The 16869-nt window shown below is 55.7% G+C and overlaps 1 protein-coding gene across 1 annotated transcript in view; it reads left to right on the forward strand.

Moving 5' to 3' along the window:
• The first annotated feature begins 367 nt into the window (after positions 1 to 367).
• HS3ST2 (heparan sulfate-glucosamine 3-sulfotransferase 2) overlaps positions 368 to 16869 on the forward strand; it is an 87709-nt gene continuing 71207 nt past the window's right edge. The window contains exon 1 of the mRNA XM_032328549.1: positions 368 to 1378. Coding sequence (XP_032184440.1) covers positions 879 to 1378 — 500 coding nt within the window. The 5' untranslated portion in view covers positions 368 to 878. The remainder of the gene's footprint in view (positions 1379 to 16869) is intronic.

Here is a 16869-nt window from a genome sequence, read left to right on the forward strand (position 1 = left end):
GTGTGTGTCTGGTGAGATGGGGATGAGGGGGACCGCGGTGGGTCGCTGTCGTGTTTCCACGCCCCATGTGGGGTGAGGGGGTGTGTCCTGGTCAGGGTACGTGTGTACCTGTAGTGTGTGCGTGCGTGTGTGTCAGTGCGGTGGGACCGTGGATCAGTGTAGAGTGCTTGCGTCTGCGCCCGGGTCTGGATGTTGGCGCGACCTGGACCGGGGTTCCCAGCCTTGGGGGTGGTGGGAGCGTTCAGCCCCCCGGAGGAGTGAATGTCTCGCCAGCCCAAGCCGGCTCAGGGAGCGGCCAGCGCGGGGAGGGCCCGCGGTAGCGCGTCTCTGGGAGGGGCGGGAGACTGGGGGCGCAGGGGGCGGGCCAGGTCCCAGGGCGGGGCGCGGGCTCGGGAGACCCGCGCGGCTGACGTCAGGCGACTCCTTAAATAGAGCCGGCAGCGCGCGCGGCTCGGCATTTCTCGAGGAGCCCGAGCGGGGCCCGCGCCAGCGCCACCGTCCGGTCCGCCCGCCAGCCCGCGCGGCCGCGCCGCCGCGGAGCGTTCGGGGCGCCGCGCTCCAGGGGCCGGGCATGGAGCTTCGGGCGTTGGGCGCACTCCGAAGCCGGCGCACGTGAGACCCAAGGAACGCCGTCCGGAGCCCCGTGGCCCGGGACGCGGAGATGTGGGACGCGCAGCCGCCTGTGCCCCGAGGAGCCGCCGCCCCCGGGATCCCCGGGCATGGTGCGCGCCCCGGCCGGCAGCGCCCGGAGAAGACGGCGCCCGACCCGCGGGACCGGGGCAGCGCCGCGCCAGCCCTCTAGGCGGCCGCAGGGCCACAGCAGCTCCGCCGCCGGCGCCCCCCGGAAACCATGACCCCCGGCGCGGGCCCATGGAGCCATGGCCTATAGGGTCCTGGGCCGCGCGGGGCCAGCTCAGCCGCGGAGGGCGCGCAGGCTGCTCTTCGCCTTCACTCTCTCGCTCTCCTGCACTTACCTGTGCTACAGCCTCCTGTGCTGCTGCGACGACCTGGGCCAGAGTCGCCTCCTCGGCGCGCCTCGCTGCCTGCGCGGCCCCGGCGCGGGCGGCCAGAAACTTCTCCCGAAGTCCCGCCCCTGCGATCCCCCGGGGCCCACGCCCAGCGCGCCCGGCGCTCCCAGCGCGCTCGCCGCCGCCGCCGCCGCCGCCGCGGCGTCCGCCCCTCGCCTCCCCGCTGCCAACCACTCGGGCTCAGCCAGGATGGGCACCAAGCGACTGCCCCAAGCCCTCATCGTGGGCGTGAAGAAGGGGGGCACGCGGGCCGTGCTGGAGTTCATCCGCGTGCACCCGGACGTGCGGGCCCTGGGCACGGAGCCACACTTCTTCGACAGGAACTACGGCCGCGGGCTCGACTGGTACAGGTAAGGAGCGGGCGCATCGGGTGCCCAGTTGGGTTCATCCTTAGGGCCTCCTCCTGCGGCTTCTCTCCCTCTTAATCCGGTTCGTCGTGTGGGTTCAGGCTGACACGTGGGGGGACTCCAGCAGGATTTACTCAGAACTTCCCAGGGATGGTGTAGACCACGGCGCGTTCTCGAACGGCAAAGGACAGTGGTTTTTGGAGGCGCCGGAAGGGAAAGGGGGGTCTCTAACCAAAACCTTGGGGCGAGCCGGTGGGCTGCCTCCTTGTCCAGCCTCGGGTGGAGCAGGGTGCCCGGGGAAGGGGGCCCTCTCCTGACCTTCGCCGATCTTAAGGGGCATCTGAAGGACCCTGAGCAGGGAAGGTCACAATAGGGCCCCCTTGTGGCAGGGCCCCGCGCTTGGGTGGAGAGGCCCAAGGAGAGGTGTGGGGAGCAGGAAGGTCCCTTCTGGAGGTTCATTCCCAGCTCCAGGTGTTCGCTGCTGAGCCTCCGCTGAGAGCGCCCAGTCGCTCTGACCCTGAGTTATTGGTCTTGGGTGGTGGAAGGGAACCTCGGATTTCACTCATGCTCTGTGACTTAGCTTGAGCAAGTATCTGAAACTCTTTGAGCCTCGATTTTCTCCTCCATCGTAATGGGCAGGAAAACTGTCCCAGCCCTTACCTGCTTTCCGAGGGCTTTCTCAAGTGCCCTCAGAGTGTGAAAAAAACACCTGTCCCTGGGTGGTACTTCCAAACCAGCAGCCAGGATGTGGAATTTGGGATACTGGTGGGCACCTCAGATGAGCGTTGGCTGGATCCTGGGGAGAGCCAGTCAGAGACTGTCCAGTCCTCCGTTGCCCCGCCAGGGATGACGGTCACCAAGGCTAGTGGTGTCTAGGGATCGCCTGAAGCTTCTGGAAGGTGACTGCCTCTCCTGTTCAGTGCCCATCGGCTCCCAATCCCTGCCTGGTGCCGTGGTGTAAGACTGGCCCAAATGTGGGCTGAATCAGGGCATCCCCCAGGGTGGTGTAAGGTAGGGGCTCTGTATACACAGAATACAGAATGTGTATTCCGTAACACGTGGGTCACAGAATTCCCATCGTCACCTGACCCCTTGAAGACCATCTGGAAATGTCTGCATAGTCATACAGCTGGGGAGGAATAACATGGTAGCTGACACAGGAACTAGAGCTAATTTTTAAAAATGTTTATAAAAATAAGCCCTTTAGGGAGTAGAAGTCATAAGCATATTGGACAAATGAAAACTTCATTAGAAGGGGGACCCTACTGGGCTCATTTTAGGGGCCCTGGATTTGCAAGGGGGTAGCGGGGCCAATAGGCCTGACTTGTGGTGTTTGTGGTTGTGGGGCCAAGGGATGGGACATTGTCCTCAGGAAGGGGACACACACCGTCTCCCGTGGAGCCCAGCAGGGGATCCCCGGCCTGTTGGTGGTCCCCGACACCGCTATGTTGGCTTTAATGGAACAGAGTGACACAGGTCTGGTGCTTTCCACGCTGTGACCCACAGGCAGTCCCACCTGGGTGTACGAGGTGTGCGAGGACGGCTGCAGAGCCAGACCCCAGGGTGAGGGGGCAAATGCGTGGAGCAGCAGAACCCTGTGTGGGTCAGCCGTGGTCACGCTCTAATGCACAGCAGGCTTTCCTCGATGGAAAATCTGAAGATTATTATGAAACCTTTTGCCACTACAAAGTGCCTTTTAAGTGCAAAACAGCAAAATTCTGAGCATCTGGCTTTTAGATAATTGTGTCTTCCAATAAACACCGGTACCCCACACCCAGCTTCTGCACTTCCCTCTTCTGGGTTCGCCAGCAAAGAACTTACCCCAGGCTTCCTTCCCGGAGCCCATGTCATTCGGGGATGGCTGCTTTTTATTTTTAACCTTGGCATGTGTGATTCTAAGCCAGCTTAGCTGTGAACCTTAGAGATGGGAGCCGTGCCTTTTTTTTTTTTTTTTTTTTTTAGCACATTTGGATTCTGCTAAAATTCTCAGCTGAGTCTTGGTAGGTTTTATTTAACATTAAGCACACTGACAGCTCCACTTCTCTCCACCCCACTTCAGGGTCTGAGTTACCCTCCCCCTCAGCCTTTGTATTTCTAGAACCATGAGCCCAGAGGTCTGGCGCAGACTGCTCCACCCCGCCACTTCCCCAGGAGAGCCGGGAGTGTACAGCTCAGGAAAGGGCTGTGTGGTTTGCGTTTCTCTCTGTTGCAGACCCACACCCTTAAGAGTCCGGGGGTTTGGTTGTGGATTGCCGTTTCTAGGTAATACTGCCCCATTCGGGTGCTGTTTTCAGACGTCCCAGAACATTTCTCTGTTTGTGCTTTATCCTTTATTACTAGTCAAGAGATATGCATTCATTTGCAGAAGTGACAGGGATTCTTGGGATCCTTGAAAACCCATGTTCTCACTTGAGCCCCAAATTCTGTGAGTTTGGACAGCAGGTGGTAGGATGCTCCTCTTTTCTGCCCACGGCCCTTCATTTCACAGGTGTGAAAACTGCAGCCCCCTAAATGGAGAGCACCTGAAGGGGGTTGCAAAGCAAATTGGTGAGCCAGAAGTCCCTGGCATGCAGTATCCCGCCGAAATCCACATGCTCTCGTGTGTGCGCCCGTGAACGGTTGCTTGGGGTTTCCAGCCAAGAGCTCTGATTCCCGCTCTGTACAGCCGGCCACTGTAGGGCCAGTGCCCACCAGGTAGACATGGCCGAAGAGCCCTGGCAGACTTGTCCAGAGGTGGGCTTCAGCGTGGCACAGTAGTAGGCATGGATCGCATTATAATCTGCCCATGGCCAAGCCCCCCGGGGCAACTTCCTGGGTCCCAAGGCCCCACTACAGAGGGACAGTGGGAAAATCCAACTTCAGTCCCAGCCCGGAGGAAAACCTGCTTTCTGTGGAGCTGAGTCGAGAGGTGACGCCCGGTGCCTGAAGGTGGAGTGATACAGCCAGAGATACCGGGAGGTAGAATCTCTGCCTGCCTTGTGTGGGCCCCGAGCCCCTCTTGGGAACCAGCCCCGTTGGTGCCACCCTCGGAGAGCCAGCCCTAAGAAACCTTAGAGGTTTCTCTGAGTTTCATCCCCTGCGTGTCTGGCCTGGTTCCCCTCCCAATTTCCTCCCCACGGTGGCAGCCGAGCCTACGGGATGGCGTTGGCTGGAGGCTTGGACAGGTAGACAAAGCGACAGCAGGCTGACGAGGGAACCGGAGAGGGAAGGCCTCCAGATGCTGTGGGATCAGGCCCACCGTGGTACCCCTGTGTCTCGGCTCCCTCCTAGAATGGGGCCGGCAGCCACATCGCAGAAGGTGGTTTTGCAGAATGAATGAAACCCCGTGTGGGCAAGTGCCCTGGGAAAGGCCGTGGTGTGTAAAGATCACTATTGCCTGTGGCTACTAGTGCTTCCCTACCGATGCTTCGAGATCGCCCATAGTACTGTTAAAGCTGGGGGTCTCCAGCCCTGCCGCTGTTACCAGACGGGGCTGAGGGATTGACAAACTGCTGGAAAAGTGGTTCCGTGATAGACGAGGCAGGGTCCCGAGTCTTAAGTTCCAGTTCCAGCTGTGCTTTCATTTGCTTTTTTTGAAAAATTTTTTGGTCTTCTATCTCTCTCCCCCGCCCCGCCATCCCCATGGCTTCCTCCCGCGTCGATAAAATGTCGCTTCCCATTTCTGGGTGTCCGTTTGCTCACCTTTAAAACGGAACGGACGTCCTACCTGCTTTACAGTCTCAAACTCGAGTGAGACAGAGCATGCGAAGAGGTTGCTCCCCATCTGAGGTCCCATGTGGGACGCCCTCCTGGAGCGACGGTTGGGTGTGAGGCAGAATGACTCTCTTTGGTCGGGAGATACACACAGTGCTTTGTCTAGTAGTTTTTCGAGTCTTAGGGGAAGCTGAGTGTCGTCGGAAGTATTCTGGATTTTGCTAGTTTCCCGGGATGGCCAGGGGGTGAGGGCGGGGTGTCAGGAGGAACGGAACCTTCTCTGAAACGCATCAGAACGCCACCACGAGCAAGCTGGGACACCGTCATGGACTCCGGGCCTGGTGACAGCATTTTGATAGATGAGCCTGTGTAAGCCTTAGACGTCACATCTCAGGCTATTTGTTCAGCGTCGGTGGTGCTGGGGAGGGTGTAAGGCAGAGACGACACAGTGCGCCCCCCCAGACGCAACCGTCTATGTAGGACACGGAATCCAAAGCCGAGAACACGGTCTGTCACTGCTTCCGGCTCCTCTCAATCAAGAGCTGAGGTTCTTTTTTTTTTTTTTTTTTTAAAGATTTTATTTATTTATTTGACAGAGAGAGATCACAAGTAGGCAGAAAGGCAGGCAGAGAGAGAGAGAGAGAGAGGAGGAAGCAGGCTCCCCACCGAGCAGAGAGCCCGATGCGGGGCGTGATCCCAGGACCCTGGGATCATGACCTGAGCCGAAGGCAGAGGCTTTAACCCACTGAGCCACCCAGGCGCCCCGGCTCCACCGTCTTTAACCAGCTGAGCAACACAAGACAATGGGCTGCTCGGTGCCCGTCAGGTGTGCGCCCACCCCACATGTGTGCCCTCGCACGCACGATTACAATGTCCGTGCAGACACAGGTTTTTGGAGTTTTCCTGCCTCAGTCCAGGAGGATGTCCTCCACGCGGAGGCGAGGGAATCCTCAAGTCCATAAATCCCCCGTCCTCGCCTGCTCGTGGTCAGCTGGCGGCCGGCCGGAGAGGGCACAGTTCGCTCTAGCATGGGTCTGCTTGTCAGGCACCGAGGAACATTCATCGGGGGCAAGCACGAGGGTCACGGCTCAGAGACGTGTTTTGAAGCGCTAGCTTCCCGCCCCGCTGGAGTTCCCAGGGACGGTGGGGGGCGTGCCCTGGGACAGCCTGTCCGCACAGCCTCTGCTGTGTGCTTGTTCCAGACGGGGAGACCCTGAAAAGCCTCCGTGCTTTTCAGTGCCACACTGTTAAGGCTGTTCTGGATGTGAAAAAACCACTTATTAAAGATTTTAAGAGCACAACGCCCCCCCATTTTAACATCACTGAAATGAGGGTGTCTGACAGTTGATGGGGTCTTAGACACGGTGAGGTGATGCTTCCGGGTTGGGTGGAAACTGTCTCCTGCAGAGGTGCTGTCTGCCGTGGGGGCCCACTGGACACCCCCCCCCCCCCCCCGCCAAGAGCCTGACGCTAGGTGGCAAATGCCCGGCCCAGGAGGGAGCCCCCAGCTTGCTGTCTGTGCGGCCGGCAGGGGCCTCTTCGGAGGGTCAGGGAGCTGTGCCCATTTTAGATCTGTGTCACCCATGCCATCCCCCCGGAGACGTCCCTCCTGACATGCAAGAACCTGCAGCCCGATTCCCACAAGAGGCTGTGGTGAGCACCCAGATATGCAGAGGCGCATCCTGAGAGTCCCTGACGGTCGGTGCCCAACAGGTGCTGCTGCCCGCACGCTTGCTAATGAGCCCGTGCGTCTGCCGCGTGGGCCTGGAGAGCCGTGTTCTTGCCTTTGGTTAGACCTCCGTGAGTCAGCCCTGGATGCCTGCGCGCCCAGTGGGTGGGAGGGGGCGGAAGCACCCGGCTCTCTGTTGATCGGGGTCCCCGGGAGGACTCGGAGGGGAGGCCGTCTGCGCACGGAGGGCCCGGCAGCCGGGGTGGGGGGGCGGTTGTGGGGAGACGGGCACGCGGCTGGTGAGTCAGGCTGCAGGGGTCGGAGAGGTCACGGCCGATCCGACTCCGCAGGGCTCCCTCTCTCCTCTGGAGCTGACCCTGGGGCGGGTGAAGCCGTGTATTTGTCAGACGCCTACCGTGCGCCAGGCTCTGTGCCAGGCTGCCGGGGACCAGCCCTCGCTGCCACTTTGTTCTCCTCGTGGGCTGCGGTGTTCGTAGTTCACGGGCGGCTTGACGAGGTGGGTAAAAGCCACTAGTGAGTGGAAGTAACTTAGCATTTCAGACGTAATTGCTGCCTGTCAAGCCGCACAGCTCGGCTGTGGGCCCCGTGCCGCGCTCATGGCGGGGCCTTCTCCGCAAGATGATGGCAGAGGGAGAGGGGCAAGGGGGTGTTAACTGGCACGTTCTTCCCAGGGACCCAGGCCAGGGGTGCTGACGGGGTGGTCTGGGGCTCGGGTGACATGTGGTTTCCCAGGTGCAGGCCCACTGGGAGCGTCTTCCCAAACTTCTTGGAGTCAGAGGCTCCATGCCCACGGCCCTCAGCTCCCACGAGAAAGAAACCCGGGGTGTCTGCTCGGGGTGGAGGCCGGGGACCTCTCCCTGCCCTCTTCCGAGGGGGCAGCGTCTCTCCCCCGTTCTCGGAGGGCTGCGTTTTCCGAGCTTCAGAATTCCTGTACCACCTCCACAGTATTTGCCCAACACTGGCATGGCCTCTCCTATTTATATCCTTAATATTTTTATTTAAGTTAGCACATTTACAGGCTGTAAATTTTTTCATAAAGATTTGGGCTTTTTTTTCCCCCTCCTCAGTGCAAATATTTTGGAAACATAATGCAAACTCCCAAGGGATGTCCCGTGAAAATTACTCCCCTCCGCCCCACCCCCGTTTCTGGGCCGCGTGCGTGGTTCCTCCTCCCCGAGCCATCACAGGCGCCCACTTCGGCGTGTCCTTCTAGAGGCGTGCGTGTGTAAACCCAACACGGGATCGGCAGATAGAGTGAAAATACATGTTTTTAAAAAAACAACTTGATCAAAAACTACCCGACGTGGAAAACTGGCCTCACGTGCCATCATTAGGAGGGAATCATCGGAATAGTTTGAAAATAAAACAGTTGTCATCGAAGTCCGGTTTCTCAGGTGGATGGAATGTTCCAAGCCTGGGACCTGCTTCCCCGGGTGGTGGGTAGAACGTTCCAAGTCTGTGGCCTGCCCTGTCTTTGTCTGAAGGTACTAGAGGACCCTAGGAGGAGCTCGTTCAAGAAATCTGTTTCTGCCTGAGCCCTTCCTTTCTCCTTCATGTGGGGGAATGGAAGGAGTAGAATCAAAATGTAAAAAATAACAAGTTTTCGCTCTGTGAGAAATAGTCCGGGGTACTTCATAAATAATTCATAACTACCCGGTGATGTTTAGTAGGTCTGTGGAGTACTCCGGATTACGGAGATGGCCCTCCGGCCGACGTCCCATCCGGGGAAGCGCTGCTAGAATTTGCAGGAAATCCACCCTAAGTAAATCGTGCCAGGTCTCCAGCTTTCAGATTCCTTTGATGTGTTAATGATTGGAAGAGACAAGCCAAAGGAAAACTCAGAACAGATAAGAGCATTCAAGAAGTATTTTGACTTGCAATATTTACAAGGGAGTCTAGCCTTCAGAAGAACGGGGTTCCCAGAATAAAGGGTATAGCAGATATTAGAATGGGGGGAGGGGGGATCCCAAACCCTCTCAAGGTTGCCATTGGTTTCTTCCCTGTTCCCGAGCCCCCCCCCCCCCCCCCCCCCCCCCCCGCCGATTATCAGATCGACGCAGGCCGTTACATACACACCTACAGGCTTCGGTGTTGCAAAAGTCACACATAAAGTTGTTTCCACCAGGGACTGGGCAGTTCATGGTAATTTATGGGAATGGAGCTTAAGCCTTTCCTTCTTTCTTTTTTCTTTTTTTTTTTTGAGGCTCATGAGAGACAGGGTGTCTTTTTAAATTTTCAGGATGCAAAGTCCCTTTCACTCAGAGATGCATGATGTGAGACTTCAGCCTAGTGACAGGATAAGGTGACACTTGGGCCTTCTCAGCTCTGTAGTGGGAGCTCTACCGGGGAAAATTGTCCCTGGGACTTCCTGTCCCTGGATAGAACCATATCCAGCAGTGGCGATGGTACATGTGGCTATGACAGCAGGGCTCGCGAGCTTGACTTTAGTGGGGCCAGTTGCCGTCAGCACTGATGAAAGGGTGGCTTCCTGCAGACTCAGCCTCCCCCCCCCCACACCCCCCACTGGTCTGGGTGCTCACAGCTGGGTGAGGGAGTCCCGCATCCTCCTGGGGGCTGGCAGAGAGATGCAGCAGGCCGTGCAGCTGTGGCTCTTGGGGGAGCGGTGCTCCTCTGGGGGGATGTGAGGAAGCATCTCATTGGAAGGAGAGAGAAGAGCCAGGATTCAAAGGGCGTGGGCAAGATGACCTCAGAAGGGGGTAAGGAGGCAGAGAGCCCCTGAGCGGGCAGTTCCGGCCACGATTAAAAACTCAGCTCTGGGGACGCCTGGGTGGCTCAGTTGGTTGGACGACTGCCTTCGGCTCAGGTCATGATCCCGGAGTCCCGGGATCGAGTCCCGCATCGGGCTCCCAGCTCCACGGGGAGTCTGCTTCTCTCTCTGACCTTCTCCTCGCTCATGTTCTCTCTCACTGTCTCTCTCTCAAATAAATAAATAAAATCTTAAAAAAAAAAAAAAAGTTATAAAAAACTCAGCTCTGGAACCAGAATGAACGGGTTGGGCTCTCACTTCTACCACCTGCCAGGTGTGCCCCCACCGACCAGCAGCGGCTTCTCTGTGCCTCCGTTCTGTCTGCACATCAGGACGAGTCACGTGGCCGCACCTCGTTCAGCTTGCCGTGAGGACTGTGCGCAAGTGCTCAGATTTCTGGCATGTGCAAGGTGTCCAACAAGGGCTACCTGTCATAATTAGTCATTGATTTTTTATTTTTTCATCCAATCTGTACTGAGCTAGGTGCCGAGGTCCTAGAGACAAATTGGGCATGGGTCCCGCCGCTGGGCTCTTTGCGGTTTGATGTGGTTACGAGATGCTCATGGAAAATCAGATGGTGAGAGATACCATGTGGAGACCCAAGCAGAGGTATAGCAGCACAGAAAGGAGATGAAATCCAACTGGGAGAATTTTGGAAGGCTTCCCGGAGGAGGCAGTATGTTACTTGGGTCTCAGGGGGCAGAGGGGATTTTTCAAAGGGAGTGGCTGAAGTTGGGGGCGGGGCGGTCAGGGGTGTTTCTGAATACACTCATGCCGTGATTTCAGTCCTGCACACATTTATTGACCACCGACTTTGTATCAGGTGCCGCGCCAAGCCCTGAAAAAGCGAAGATGGGATCTCGGATCTCTCCTTTAAACAGCTGAAGGGAACACAGGTCTAGGAGCGAGACTAGCAGAGGGACTGTGCGATCACTGTAGGATCACACAGGAGGGCTTCCCACCCAGCTGTGGGTTAGAGAGGCCCAAGGGGGAGCTGATGCCTCAGCTGTAGGGGCTTGGCCTGTGCCGTACCCTAGATCTGGCTGCTTCTCATCGTGTGGGTTCCAGCTCAGATGTCGCCTACTCAGAGACATCTGTGTCGGATGCTGGGTGCGGCGTGAACACACACAGGCAGGACATGCCGAGGGGTTTTGCTGTGGCAAGGCATGAGGTCGGCATCAGGGGAGCCCGCTGCGGAATGAGGACAGTGGCCGTGCTGCTTGCTGCTGACAGCCTCCAGGAAGCGCTTGCTGTCCTGTGACCAGTGACAGCCCGTGGCTTGACTGGCCAAGGGTCTATCTGTAGGTGTCCTTGATCTAACCAAAGACAGGAAAGCCATGTTCGCCTGTGACTGGGGGGCTGCAGGGTCACGCCCAGATAGGTGGGACATGGCACAGTCCCTCTTTCTAGAGGCCTTTTTGCCAATGCAGCATTCTTAAGTAACCTCTTGAGAGCCTTTGAAGGTTGAATTACCTTTGTCCCAGCCCAGAAGAGGTCCTTGCCACTCGGGGTGTGTGTGTGTGTGTGTGTGTGTGTGTGTCCGTCCGTCCGTCCGTCCCAGTTTCTCATTCCAGCCTCATCAGCATGCGTGGCAAGGTAGTGGCCTGGCTGGCATCGCTAGGTTTAGGGGGCTTGCGTGTGTGGGTCCCTTCAAACAGAACTGAATACCGTAGAGCCTTCCTGCACGGTAATCGGGATCTGAATCTCCCCAACTTCCGCAGAGCCGCTGGAGCTTGGGGGAATGTTCTCTGCCTTGGCAGTCTCTTCGCAGTGTTTCTGCTTTGATGGTTTTAATGAAGATATGAAATCACCTAACAGCTTTCATTTTGCTCAGGCGAGAGGGCTGAAAGTGGAGGTAGCATTTCCCAGGATCAATCCCCATTTTCAGAAGTGGTTGGTTAAACTCTCTGCAGTTTATGGCCACTTCTGGCCGAAACCGTGGGGAATCTGAATTATTAATTCTGTGAAAAATGAGTTAAGTCATTGCATAGCTCTGTGGTAGCAAAGTCCCTGCCATCAGTCGCCCGCACCCCCACGCCCCGGTATTTTCTCTAGCACAGACCTCTCCCGTAGCCAGAAATCCTGGAGCACCTTGCTCGGATCGCTGTGTGTCCATCATTTCTCTGGGAGAGAAAAAAGTTGACTTAATTCAATTATTCTGTCTTGCCGAGGAGACAGAGGGGGATACGGGCATAAATGACTCTGGGAGGTTCTTATGTCAAAGCTGTTTTTACAGGCAGTCAAATTTGGACATCATTCAAATGACAAGTGTGCCAGCAAGGTCATCTCTCGAACATGAACCCCTGAGCACCTCTACCCTATCCGGGTGGCTGACGCCCAGGGAGATGTGAAAAGCATGGAGAGCTTCGAGCGGTGACAGGGGCAGTGACCGAGCTGCCCAGACCTTGCATCTCGCGGAGGAGCAGTTTGAAACAATGATGCCGTCACAGATCAGCACCCTGCAGGGTCTCTGTAGACACGGCTGTGAACGAATGAAGTTGGCTGTGGGACAGTGACGCGAAGGGACAGTAAGGACAAGGCCCCGGTAGAGAGGGCGCTTGTCCCATTTAGGGGGGACAACTACCAGTTAATCTCAACAGATTTATTGCCAAATCTTCTAGGTTTTTTCCTTTTTTTTTTAGAACAAAGCTTGAAATATGGCATCTTTTTAAAAAAGCGAATCTCAGTTTATGATTGTCTTACTGAGTCGCAATTTCTGTAGAGCACGTTGGAGAGTGGAAAGTTACCTCTAAGTGTCCTTTCATGACTTCGATGGGCTGGGTCATCGAAACAGACCCTGCTCTTTGCCAGTCCTGCCTTCAGTCTGTGTTCGCCGTGGCTAAGTCACAGCTGTCCTAAGCCTTGCTTTCTCCTGTGCGTGATGGGGATGGCAGGTGCTCCTACCTCCCAGGCTGTGCTAGTGACTCAGTGTCTTAAGTACGAGTTAGATTTTATCCCTGTTGCGATTCCCCCTTCCTGGATCGTGCTTGGAGGACGTATGACCATCACTAAGCTGATGGGCCTGCCTGGAGGGCAAGAGACACGACGTGGACTTTTGTCAGGGTGAGGAAAGCTGGAGTCTTCTCGGTTGGGCCCATAGGGAGGAGAAGACTCTAGAACCAGGATGACCTACGGTTGGAGGAACCTGTGTACTTCTGGAGCTGGCCCCCAGGGTGGGAGCCCGTAATCCCCAGCGCTCCTTGTCGTCATTCCCACGGGTGCCCTTGGGGTCCCTGGAGGATGTGGAGCTGGTGACGCCATCCCCGCCCTCCAAGACTGCTTGGCCACTGCCCCCAGCGTGCGTGCCATTCCAAACCGCTCCGGGCTCTCCATCCTTCTGCATCCTTCTTTTGGCCTCTGTAGCTGGATAGGACAGAGCAGCTCAGCAGTCCATGCTTTAGAGATGACCTTGCTTGCAGAGAAGGTGACTGCCTCTCTGACTCGGTAGTCTGGTGCAGACAGAAGTCCACCCTGGAGAGTGGGTCTTGCTAACAAGGAGAGGCTGAGGGATGGGCAAGGAGTGGACATAAAGGTCCATCTAGAAGAATTGTTTTTCAGCCTTGGTCAAGAGTTGATGCCTTCAGAATGACAGGGAAACACTGGGATGAGGGCTGCAGAGGAGGCTGAGGGGAGAGATCAGGATGGAGCCGAGAAGGCAGCTGCCTGTGAGGGGGACCAGCTGTGTCAGAGATGACACAGTTCCCTTTCAAGCCACTCGAAGCTTTGATGGGAAGGGAGGTCCATTGGGATTGGTGGCATGGTCAGTACGGAGAGCCTGATGCTTGAACCATTGGCGGAAGGGCTGGCTTTGTGGTGCCTGGGGGCTAATCTTGGCTGCAAGCCTCCTCAGGCATTGGGTGCTCACGGTGCTGTCTGAAATCTGATGTCACATTGGGACCTTCAGTCACTCGGGGGCCATCTTCATGATTGACCCTTGGATGTGTCTACAGATATTTCATGGACTTCGCATGACCTCAAAGTCCACTCCTAACTTTTGCTTTAATATATTCGCTTAAACATGAAACTTCACGTCACCATCCTATTGTGAATCCCCACTAATCCAGAGTAGAAAATTGTCATAAATGCAGTCCATAGTCCCCAAACAGTTTGGGGCAGTTGCAGCCCATACTCCGCATGACGCAGTTTCGTTCTTTCTAATGAGGGGAGAGAGGGAAAGAAACCCATTAGAGAGGCATTAACAACGTTTTAGCACCTAAGACTCTCTCCATCGTGCAATCGCAAGATTTGAACCGAAAGAAAAAGCAAAGGTCATTATTTTCTAGGGATGTGATTAGGTGGCATTTCAAGTTGTGTCCGTGGGCCACCTCCATTTTTCTTTCTCAGCCGGTGGTACACATCACCACAGTGTGTGTACACTCGGGGACACGCCGGCCAACCCACTTAGAGGCATCTTGCTTTGATGTCGCTGTCTTATTTTATACTTGCTTGTCATGGTCCATCAACAGCTTGGGAGGGACTGGCTGACATTACAAAGTCTGGGTGGTTTCAAAAACTGTGATTCCAATTTTAATTGCAAATCGATGGGGCATCATGGGAAAAGCAAATGGAGACGCAAGGAACTGGAGGAAAAGATCCAGCTCGGCTGTATTTTTAGATTTTTCTTTTCCCCCTCTGGATCGGGTTCGTATAATTTTCTCCGGACTCCGGGTTTGGTAAGCTCCAGTGCCATCACCGTACACTATTACCTGAGGGCTAACCCAAAGTTGCTTTCCAATTCCAATTGCAACAACCTACGGAAAACCTTTATCTGTTGCTCCTTAAAAAAAACCTGTGACTTGGATGAATCTCAAAGGCATTATGCCGAGTGAAAGAAAGGTTATGTACTGTATGATTCCATTTATATGATACTCTCAAACAGACAAAACTACAGTGATAGAGAACAAATCAGTGGTTGCCAGGGTTTAGGGCAGGGGGAGGGTATTATTATAAAGAAGCAAATAAGGGGATTTATTTTGGGGGGCCTTGGGGCCGTTCTGTATCCTGATTGTGGTGGCGGTCACATGAATCTATACAGGTGTTAAGTTCACAGAGCTGAGCACCAGTCAAAAGTCTATTTCACTGTGTAATACTTTCCAAGATTAAAAAAAAAATTATATATATATATATATTGTCAGCGTCTCTGAAAGAAAGGCACTGGTTGCCTCTCCCCCAGCCCTGATAGAGGAGTGGCTGTTTTTCCTTGCTGAGGAAGGGCCAGCAAATTCAAGCACTGATGGGCGGGGAGCATGTTTTAAAGTTTGGGACTATCTTTTACTAAAATCATTCAGTTATCCATTTCTTTTCTTTCTTTCTTTTTTTTTTTTTTGCCACATTAAAAAAATATTTTTGATTAAAAAAAAAAATCCAGGATTGTAGAACTCTGCCGCTGATGGGCATCCTATGCCCCAAATCCTAATAACGAGAGAGCAGCCCAGCTCCCATATATCCGGAGTTCACCAGCCTTCCTCACTTCTGTCCTGATCACAAATTAGAATCAGTCCTCCCCCATCCCAGGCTCCAGTCCTGAATGATGCTGGGATCTGATGGAAAGGTTGGGAAGTTTCCACTGAGGTCTTGGGGCCACCGTGGCCAGCACAGATGTCTGGCCTGGCTTCCCCCCGAGGCGCTGATGTCAGGACTGTGGGAAGCAGCAGTGGGAAATGCCTCTCGTAGTCAGAGTGCCGGCTGGTGGATAGCAGACCGGACTGGGGGCTGGGGGCCAGTTGGAGGAGATGCAGCCTGGGGGGAAATGGGTCATAAACCACAGTTGGAGGAAGAATCCACGGGTTCCCCTCATACAGAACCATTCGCAGTGTACTGAGCGCGTGTCTGACCTGACCACCAGGCAGCCTAAGGACTAAGCTAGAGGCATCCCCTTGCTCCCCTCACCTGCACCCCACCGGCCAACCCAGGGGCAAACGGCTCTCAAGTGCATCTCTCCAGCCAGAGCACCCCCAGAGCTGGGGAAGAGCACCGCGGCCGGGAGGTGCCCGCAGTTCCCTCTTCTCAGTACTTGGAAAGGAACCATGCTTCCCAGAGCCCCAGAAGCCCCACGAGACTTTACTCCCCAGCCACGGCCGAAGATGCGCGCCCAGTCCCGGGCTCACTTGGTGTCGTGGCTCTCGTGGTGTCTGAAGTTGGACACAGAGACGATGCGCACCACAGAGGGCAGCCGCGAAAGCCGCCGGGCTCCCCTGCATCCTGCCCCGAACCCCACTTTCTCCTGGGCTCGGTGTGAATGGGTTTCCTGGGCGGCGGAGACGCTACTTGGGTGGTTGTTGCGGAGCTTCCAGGGCTGGAGGCGCAAGTGCGCGCGTTGCCTGCGGGTGGGTGGCGATGGGATCCGCAGAAGCGGCTGCGAGAACTCCGGAGCCGAACAGCAGGAGGAGGAGGGCGGCCTGGGGAGGGAATGAACGCGGCGACGGGAGGAGGCGAGGGGGTCTGCGTGCGCCACGGGGGAGCAGGGGCCTGCGCTCGCCCGGCCCCCGGGGAAGGACCGTTTATGTTTCTTGACGTCCCCTGTCTTCCACGGTTGCTGGTCTGTCTGGGCGCGTGTACAGGCCGCGTCAGTAGGTCATAGTGACCCGGTTTAAACATCATGATCATACCACACACCAAGGTGTCTGACATCGGTCCCCGCCCTCAACATGCCCGTTATGCAAACACCTGGGCTCTTCGGGTCATAATTCATCTCTAAGTAAAGAAGTAAGAAAACACACACACACACACACAGCGATAATAGCCACACGGTGAACTCAGCAGAGCGGGTACATACACACCCGACGTGAGACATTCTCAGGGTCTGTTGTTCGGGGAGAAAAGAGCGAGGTGACAAACACACTGTGGGAAGCGGAGGGGCGATAATGCACATCCGAATTTTCTTACTTAGGCGTCCGTCAATTTTGAAAGGATCCACACGAGAAACGGGGCGGATGGGGATGGGCTGGGAGGGAGAGTGTCACTACACACCTTGTGTGTTTTTGTGAGCGATGTGGGTATATTTGAAAAATTAAGGGGCATCTGGGTGGCTCAGTGGGTTAAGCCTCTGCCTTCAGCTCAGGTCATAATCCCAGGGTCCTGGGATCAAGCCCTGCATAGGGCTCTCTGTTTAGCAGGGAGCCTGCTTCCTCCTCTCTCTCTGCCTGACTCTCTGCCTACTTGTGATCTCTACCCATCAAATAAGTAAATAAAATCTTAAAAAAAAAATTAAAATGGAACTGCACATCGTGGCAAAATAAGGAAACTGAAAAAAGGGTTGAAAATCCCCCTCCCCCAAATGGTACTTTCCATTGGACCACTGTTAGCATTCTGCCTTCTACCCCTCTAGACAGATCTATATCATTC

The sequence above is a fragment of the Mustela erminea genome, chromosome 20 (assembly GCF_009829155.1).
Source record: "Mustela erminea isolate mMusErm1 chromosome 20, mMusErm1.Pri, whole genome shotgun sequence".
NCBI lineage: Eukaryota > Metazoa > Chordata > Mammalia > Carnivora > Mustelidae > Mustela > Mustela erminea.